Source organism: Nicotiana sylvestris, chromosome 4 (assembly GCF_000393655.2).
Source record: "Nicotiana sylvestris chromosome 4, ASM39365v2, whole genome shotgun sequence".
In the NCBI taxonomy this organism is placed as follows: Eukaryota; Viridiplantae; Streptophyta; class Magnoliopsida; order Solanales; family Solanaceae; genus Nicotiana; species Nicotiana sylvestris.
Window position 1 is genome coordinate 93,792,812 of NC_091060.1, and position 9,532 is coordinate 93,802,343.

The following is a 9,532-nucleotide window of genomic DNA, read 5'->3' on the forward strand; positions in this document are numbered from 1 at the left end:
GGACATGGTGGAGGATTACCTTGAAGTTTTCATGGATGACTTCTCGGTGGTTGGGAATTTCTTTGATGATTGTGTCGCAAACTTGGATAAAGTGTTGGAAAGATGTGAAGAAATAAATTTGGTGCTCAATTGGGAGAAATGTCATTTCATGGTCGAGGAAGGCATTTTCTTTGGCCACAAGATCTCAAAGAATGGCATTGAAGTCGACAAGGCAAAGATTGAGGTGATTTCTAAACTTCCACCTCCAACTTCCGTGAAGGACATGCGGAATTTCTTAGGCCACACGGGGTTTTACCAGCATTTCATCCAGGATTTCTCTAAAATGATGAAGCCATTGTGCAAACCTTTGGAAAATGATGCTAATCTCCACTTCAATGATGAGTGCATGAGAGCTTTTGAATTGCTAAAGTTTAAGTTGACTACTACTCCCATCATCATCGCTCCAAATTATAGTATTCCTTTTGAGCTAATGTGTGATGCAAGTGATGTAGTGGTAGGGGTTGTCTTGGGGCAACGCATCGATACGATTTTTTATCCAGTCTACTATGCTAGTAAGACCATGAATAGTGCCCAAGTCAACTACACAGTTACGGAGAAAGAGCTCTTCGCCATTGTGTTTGCTATGGAGAAGTATCGCTCGTACTTGATGGGTGCAAAAGTAATTGTCCACGTAGATCATGTGGCAATTCGTTATTTTATGAGCAAGAAAGATTTCAAAGCTCGGTTGATGTTATTCCAAAGATTGAGGTGATTTTTAAACTTTCACCTCCAACTTTCGTGAAGGGCGTGCGAAGTTTCTTAGGCTACGCGGAGTTTTACCAGTGTTTCATCAAGGATTTCTCTAAAATGGTGAACCTGTTGTGCAAACTTTTAGAAAAAGATGCTAGGTTCTACTTCAATGATGAGTGCATGAGATCTTTTGAATTGCTAAAGTTCAAGTTGACTACTACTCCCATCATCATCGCTCCAAATTACAGTGTTCCTTTTGAGCTCATATACAATGCAAGTGATGTAGCAGTAGGGGCTATCTTGGGGCAACACATCGATAATATTTTTCATCCGGTCTACTATGCTAGTAAGACCATGAATAGTACCCAAGTCAACTACACCGTTACGAAGAAAGAGATCCTTGCTATTGTGTTTGCTATGGAGAAGTATTGCTCGTACTTGATGGGTGCAAAAGTAATTGTCCACACATATCATGCGGCATTTTGTTATCTTATGAGCAAGAAAGATTCCAAAGCCCGATTGATGAGATGTGTGCTTTTATTCCAAAGATCAAGGATATTTCTAAACTTCCACCTCAAACTTCCGTGAAGGGCGTGCGGAGTTTCTTAGGCCATGTGGGGTTTTACCAGCATTTCATCAAGGATTTCTCTAAAATGGTGAAACCGTTGTGCAAACTTTTGGAAAAAGATGCTAAGTTACACTTCAATGATGAGTGCATGAGAGCTTTTAAATTGCTAAAGTTCAAGTTGACTATTACTCCTATCATCATCGCTCCAAATTACAGTGTTCCTTTTGAGCTCATGTGTGATGCAAGAAATGTAGCGGTAGGGGCTGTCTTGGGGCAATGCATCAACAAGATTTTTCATCTGGTCTATTATTCTAGTAAGACTATGAATAATGCCCAAGTCAATTACACCGTTACGGATAAAGAGCTCATTGGCATTATGTTTGCTATGGAGAATTACCGCCCGTACTTGATGGGTGCAAAAGTAATTGTCCACACATATCATGCGGGACTTCGTTATCTTTTTAGCAACAAAAGATTCCAAAGCCTTATTGATAATATGGGTGCTTTTATTGCAAGAGTTTGATATTTACATCCAAGATCGAAAATGAAGTGAAAACCAAGTAGCGGACCACTTGTCTCATTTGGAGGAGGAGGGGAGGTTACATGATGGCCTTAAAATCAATGATTCCTTCCTCGATGAGCAACTTTTTGGCTATTTTAATGAAAGAGGTGCCATAGTACGCGGATCTAGCAAATTTTCTTGTAAGTGGTATCGTCCCAGATGAGTTCTCTTCAAACCAAAGGAATAAGCTCAAACGGGATTGTCAAGACTACTCTTGGGATGACCCGTACCTTTTCCGGATTTTTACGGATAGAGTGAATAGAAGATATGTACCGGAGGAGGAACAATGTGAAAATCTTGAGGCTTGTCATTCTTCATCGTATGGTGGTCACCATGATGGAGCAAGAACGGCAGCCAAAGTGCTAAGTTGCGGTTTCTATTGGCCCACTCTTTACAAAAATGCAAGTGATCTAGTCAAACATTGTGATGAATGTCAAAGGGCCGGTGGAATCTCAAAAAAAATGAAATGCCCCTCACCACCATTTTGGATATTGATATTTTCGATATGTGAGGTATTGACTTCATGAGTCCTTTTGTGAGTTCTTGTGGAAACACCTACATCTTGGTCACGGTTGATTATGTGTCCAAATGGGTTGAGGTTGTTGCTTTACCAAACAATAAAGCGAGAAGTGTGGTGACGTTCTTGAAGAAGAATATTTTCACAAGGTTTGGCACTCCATGGGCTATCATAAGTGATGGGGGTCCCATTTTTGCAACAAAGCCTTCAACACCTTACTCACCAAGTATGGTGTCACTCATAAAGTCACGACTCCCTATCATCCACAAGCAAGCGGTCAAGTGGAAGTCTCCAAACAGGAGATAAAGAGTATTTTGTCCAAAACAATGAATGCTAATCGGATGGATTGATCAAAGAAACTTGATGATGCTTTATGGGCTTATAGGACGGCATACAAAACACCTATCGAAATGTCTCCATACCGATTGGCGTTTGGAAAAGCTTGTCATCTTCTGGTGAACTTGAGCATAAATCCATGTGGGCTTTAAAGAAGTTGAATCTTGAGTGGGATGTCGCCACCAACTTATGCACATTTGAATGAGTTGGATGAGTTTCGGTACCATACATACACAAGTTCGTCCTTATGAAAAGAGAAGATGAAATACCTTCATGACAAGTAGATTTGGAACAAAGAGCTCAAAGAGGGTGATATTGTATTGTTGTTCAATTCACGGTTGCGGATGTTTCCCGAAAAGTTAAAGTCTAAATGGAGTGGCCCATTTGAGGTTGTGGGTGTGTCACCCTTTGGTGCATTGGGCTTAAAGAATAAAAATGATGAGGTGTTTAGATTCAATGGTCACTGGGTGAAGCATTATCTGGGAAAAGTTGGTGATGGACATATTATAGCTGTGACTCATTTCAAGTGATGGTAATCTGCGTCGTGCGGCGATGTTAAATTGGGCGCTTCTTGTGTGGCAACCCATATTTTTTTTTATTTTTTTTTCTTCTTTTGTAGATTGGTGTTAATTTTGTGCTAACTGGATTGAACTGTGTTGCAGGGATGAGTTTGCTTTACAGGAAATGTGCTCAGAAAATTGGCTAAGTATGGAAAGAAGTGTGGACCACATGTTCATTGTGCGGACCACTCAATTTGGATTGCTACATCATAAGGTACCTGTGGGCCACACAATTCTTGTGTGGACCGCAGAAATAGAAAAGGGAAAATGCAAACTCTCTGAAGTTTGTTTGTCAGAAAAACAGAGGTCGCACAGCGAATTCTGCGGTCTGTAGTCAAAATCTGTGGTCGCACCTCAAATTGTGCGGACTGTAGATCATCAAAGGCATTTCAACCACAGGTAGAGTGCGGATCGCATAAGGAATTCTGCGGCCACACTCGTCTCTTTGTGTCGTAGCCAAACCCGTCATGTATAAATAGTAAACCAAAGGATACTGTACAATCTTTTCACTCTCTGAGCACTCAAAAAGCTAAAACTTTGCACGCATCTGTTCAATCATCTACCACGCTAAATACGCATCTGTGATTATTCCTTAGCATTTCTTCATCACTAGTATTGTCACACCTCCTTTTTACTACCACTGGAAAGGCGGTATAAGGGAGTTTTTCTAATTTTAGGTGATAATCAAAATGGGATTATTTAATTAAAATCAGAGTCGCCACTTGGGATAATTTATGGTGTCCCAAGTCACCGGTTTAAAATCTCAAGTCGAGGAAATTTCTTATTTATGGTCTGCGAACACAGAAATCCGGGTAAGGAATTCTGTTAATCCGGGAGAAGGTGTTATGCATTCCCGGGTTTCGTGGTTTTAGCACGGTCACTTTGATCTTACTTGGCTTATTAAATTGTTTAATTACTCATTTTAGAACCTATGTGCATTTGCCCTTTTAATTAAGAAATTATCTTGAAACAGGTCACGAGTACGTGTACCCGTTTGTTTGGCGCGTCAAAAATTATGTCACGTGAACATGTCCACAATTAATAACGCTTTAATGCTATCAAGAAATTTTGGGCCAAAGTTACGCGTACGCATACTCCGGTTTTGTTTTTTAGAAATCGTAATCATGTCACGCGAACGTGTCCACAACCACGATTGTATATTAACTTGCCTAAGAAAATTACCAACATTTGTCATTTTTATATCTAGATTATTAATATGAGGGTCATGAATAATTAAATTGTGGATGACACACCTCAAACTATATAAACTAAAATTAAATTAGAGGCCTATTAAAATAATTTTATTATTAAGAAAAGTTGGATCGAAGTTGCGCGAATGCATACTCCGAATTGGTTTTTAGAATCGTAATTATGTAACGCGAACGTGTACATAATCACGATTGTATTTTTAAACGCTCCTAAAAGCTTTTCTACAGAGATTTAGTTATAACGTGTGAGGGCCATAGATTAATTAGGATTGTACACCTCAATCTAATTAAAAGAGTTACTCTTGAACAACTATTAACTGAAAGAAAAATGGTATTTGTACTAGGCCATCAAGTATTTGGGCCAAGTCTGCCTTGGGCTTTCACCCACATAAACTATTTAAAAAGGGGAATCGGGCTCGAAGGCGAGCCCAAGGAATGTGAAATGGCATTTCAAGCAAATGGCCCCAAAATCCAGGCCCAAAGTAAGCCGATTCTAATGAAAAGTAAATGTTGAAGGGCGTAGGACTCAAGGTCGAGTCCAAACAAAATGGAGGAGACATCTGAAGCCTAAGAAAATTGGCTGAGCCCGTTTGACCATGGTCAACATGCACAATATGATGTACAAAGCTCTAAATGCTACAACACTCAAATAACCATATTACACATCTAAAAGAAACATTGTTTTAGATTTAATTGAAATAGTAACATGAGGAAAAAGCTATGCAGCATTCAAATCTCAATTTAGCGCAAGCTGAATTATAGACAATTTGTATGAAATTCAAACCTCAATTTAAACCTTTCTAATACAAACAATAGTGGAATTCTTATACAATTGGAATATTCAGCACTCGTCAGACTAACAACTTATTATTTAGATTATGGCTCCTCAAGAGCACAAATGTTCAAACCAGACTATAGGAAGAAATAAGCCAACGAGATTGTTATGTGACCAACTCTGAATCTGAAAACCAACATTGGCTTTGAACAGATTTAAACAAGAACCAAAAGAAGTTCATCATATGACCTAGATCCCTACTGCAAAAAGCCTTGAGCATTCTCTATACCCATGACAGGTTTTTAACCAACTCACAACCCAATAGAATATACTGAAATCTTTAGCCAAAACTTAACAATATAATACATCATCAGTAATATGAAAGATTAAGTAGAATGCATATAACAAGCTAGAATATTACAGAAAACTGAATGAAATTAAGGAACAAGAGAATAAGATTCAACAGGCAACTCATATTCATTAGAATTCCACATCGGATAGCACATTTACACTTCACATGCTATTCATAGTCCAAGAAGTACCTGAAGGTCAAGATAAAACAAGGAGAATGAGGATTTCAGCAACAGCAGTAGATCGGCACATCAACACAGCAATATTCAGCTCTTTTAAACCACTTTTTAACCCCAGACAAATCAGAGATACCTTAAACCTTTAAACTCATCCAACAATGAAAACCAAAGAGCAATTTCAAACCATTTTCAACCAAAAAAGGATGCAGAAACTTTGAGTGTTTTTCAGGGTGTGAGTTTTTTGATCTTTTTTCCAGAAGTTTAGTGTAGAAAATGAGGCTTGAAATCTGAAATCTAGAGTGAAGGAAGGACCCTCATTTATAGGCCTCTAAGTCCAACAACAACAACAAAAACAAAGGCCTAGTATAATCCCACAAGTGGGGTCTGAGGATGGTAATATGTACGCAGACCTTACCCCTACCCCGAGGAACAGAGAAGCTGTTTCTAGGAGACCCTCGGCTCAAAAAGCAACAAGAGACAATATATTAGTACTATCAATAGACTCATAATAAAATAGCATAACATAGCACAAAATAATATAAAATAATAAAATAACAGCAATATAAGAAATATATGAAATACGAGAAAGATGGAAGGTATAATAATATCCAGCAGATAAAGCCCTACATCAGTAGCTGACCAGTAGCATCCTAAGACTAACTCCTAACTAGCTAGTCTCACTCTAGTGCACTGTAGAAATATTCACAACTTACCCTACCCTACAACCTTAATGCTCAACCTCCACAATTCCCTGTCAAGGGCCATGTCCTTAGTAATCCTAAGTCGCGCCATGTCCTGCCTAATCACCTCTCCCCAATACTTCTTAGGTCTCCCTCTACCTCTCCTCGTGCCCATCACAGCCAGTTGCTCACACCTCCTCACCAGTGCATCAGTGCTCCTCCTTTGAATGTGCCCGAACCATCTGAGTCTTGCTTCCCGCATCTTGTCCTCCATGGGGGCCACGTCCACCTTCTCTCGAATATCTTCATTCCTAATCTTATCCATCCTTGTATGCCCGCACATCCACCTCAACATCCTCATCTCTGCTACTTTCATCTTCTGGATGTGTGAGTTCTTAACCGGCCAACACTCGGTCCCATACAACATGGCAGGCCTAACCACTTCTCTATAAAACTTACCTTTTAGTAACGGTGACACTTTTTTGTCATACAGGACTCCTGACACTAACCTCCACTTCATCCACCCTACCCCTATATGGTATGTGACATCCTCGTCGATCTCCTCGATCCCCTGAATAACTGACCCAAGGTACTTGAAACTACCCCTCTTAGGAATGACTTGAGAATCAAGCCTCACTTCCACTCCCGATTCCGTCGGCTCGGCCCCAAATTTGCACTCGAGGTATTCCATCTTTGTCCTGCTCAACCTGAAACCTTTAGACTCAAGGGCATGTCTCCACACCTCTAGCCTCTCGTTGACGCCGCCTCGTGTCTCGTCAATTAGAACTATATCATCAGCAAATAGCATGCACCATGGCACCTCCCCTTGAATATGATGAGTTAGTGCATCCATCACTAGGGCAAATAGGAAAGGGCTTAACGCGGACCCTTGGTGCAACCCCGTAACAACCGGAAAATGCTCAGAGTCGCCTCCTACTGTCCTAACCTGAGTCTTAGCTCCATCATACATGTCTTTAATCACCCTAATGTAGGCATCCGGGACCCCTTTAACCTCTAAGCAGCTCCATAAGACCTCCATAGGAACTCTGTCATACGCTTTCTCTAGATCAATAAATACCATATGGAGATCCTTCTTATTATCTCTGTATTGTTCCACCATCCTCCTAATAAGGTGGATAGCTTCTGTGGTAGATCGCCCCGGCATGAACCCGAACTGGTTGTCTGAAATAGACACTGTCATTCGCACTCTCATTTCTACCACTCTCTCCCAGACTTTCATGGTATGACTCAGTAATTTGATACTCCTATAGTTGTTACAGCTCTGGATATCGCCTTTGTTCTTATACAACGGAACCATTATACTCCACCTCCACTCTTCAGGCATCCTATTAGTCTTGAATATAACATTACACAACCTAGTAAGCCATTCCAAGCCTGCTCTGCCCACACACCTCCAAAGTTCAACCGGAATTTTGTCTGGCCCGGTAGCTCTGCCCCTTTTCATCTTACGCATTGCCTCCATGACATCATCGACCACAATGTTCCTACAATTACTTAATTCGTGGGGACTGTCGGCATTCCTCAATTCACCTAGTACAATATCCTGATCGCTTTCTTCTTTTAGAAGTTTATGAAAGTATGTCTGCCATCTCCTCTTAATCTGGTCATCCCCCATCAAAACTTTGTCGTCATCATCTTTTATGCACCTTACTTGGTCCAAATCTTGAGCCGTCCTCTCTCTCACCTTAGTGAGTTGGAATAACTTCTTCTCCCCGCCTTTGTTCCCCAGTTCCTCATACAGACGCGCAAAAGTTGTCGTCTTAGCCTCCGTTACTGCAATCTTTGCCTCCTTCCTAGCTACCTTATACCTCTCACTGTTCGCTCTCTTCTCCTCCTCGCCAGTGCTCCCTATTAACTGCAGGTAAGACGCCTTCTTTGCTTCTACTTTACCTTGGACAACTGCATTCCTCCACCAGTCTCCTTTGTGGCCACCGGTGCGGCCCGAAGATATCCCTAACACCTCTTCGCCGCCTTCCTTATACAGTCCGCCGTCGTCGACCACATAGTGTTTACATCCCCACTACTTCTCCAAGCTCTCATTGCCTATAAACTTCCTTGCAACTCCTTAGCTTTATCCTTAGTCAAGGCGCCCCACCTAATCCTCGGGCAACCTCGTACTGACCTCTTCTTCCTCCTTATCATAATACCAATGTCCATCACCAACACCCTATGTTGCGTTGCAAGGGTCTCACCTGGGATAAACTTGCAATCCTCGCACCACCTTCTGTCGCATCTCCTGAGGAGGAGATAGTTAATCTGAGTCTTCGCCACTGAACTGTGGTAAGTAACCAAATGCTCCTCCCGCTTCGGAAAACTTGAGTTCGCAATCACTAGATCGAATGCCTTGGCAAAGTCCAACAGTGAAGTACCCCTCCGTTTCGCTCCCCGAAACCAAAGTCGTCATGCACCTCAGTATAACTACCTGTAGACGACCCAATATGACCATTGAAATCTCCTCCTATGAGTAACCTCCCGGAAGGCAGAATAATATGAACGATGTCATCTATCCCCTCCTAGAAATGCCTTTTAATCTCCTCATCCAAGCCTATTTGCGGCGCATACGCGCTAACGACATTTAAAGTACACTCAACCACCACCAATTTAATAGTCATTAGTCTATCATTCACCCGCCTGACCTCTACCACCGACTCTCTAAGATGGCTATCTACTAGGATACCCACTCCATTCTTACCCCTCAGGACTCCAGAGTACCACAACTTATACCCATCCGCGTTTCTCGCCCTCGATCCGACCCACCTCGTCTCCTGGACATACGCTATATTAATCTTCCTCTTCTGAAGGATCTTCGCCAACTCTATAGACTTACTCATTAGTGAACCTGCGTTCCACGACCCGATTCTCAACCTATAGGCTCCCTTGCCCCCTCTACCTCCCCTACCTCCCATCCCACCCCCTGACCCCGGCCTTACACTTTGCCCCACACTCTGCCCCACCCGAGGACATGCCCTTAATCTATTATCCCAGACTGCAGCCACTACACCTACGACAATCTAAAGAAGACTCGCTAGTACACAACAGACAACGA

General features: G+C 41.7%; 1 protein-coding gene across 1 annotated transcript; it reads right to left on the reverse strand.

The window, feature by feature from the left end:
- Positions 1-5,804: 5,804 nt before the first annotated feature.
- LOC138889854 (uncharacterized) lies at positions 5,805-8,526 on the reverse strand. The gene is made up of 3 exons (XM_070173191.1): positions 8,469-8,526; positions 7,878-8,376; positions 5,805-5,925 (listed from the first exon to the last, which is right to left on the reverse strand). The coding sequence occupies exons 1-3, from the start codon at positions 8,524-8,526 to the stop codon at positions 5,805-5,807; spliced, it is 678 nt and encodes a 225-aa protein (XP_070029292.1).
- Between the last annotated feature and the right edge of the window lie 1,006 nt (positions 8,527-9,532).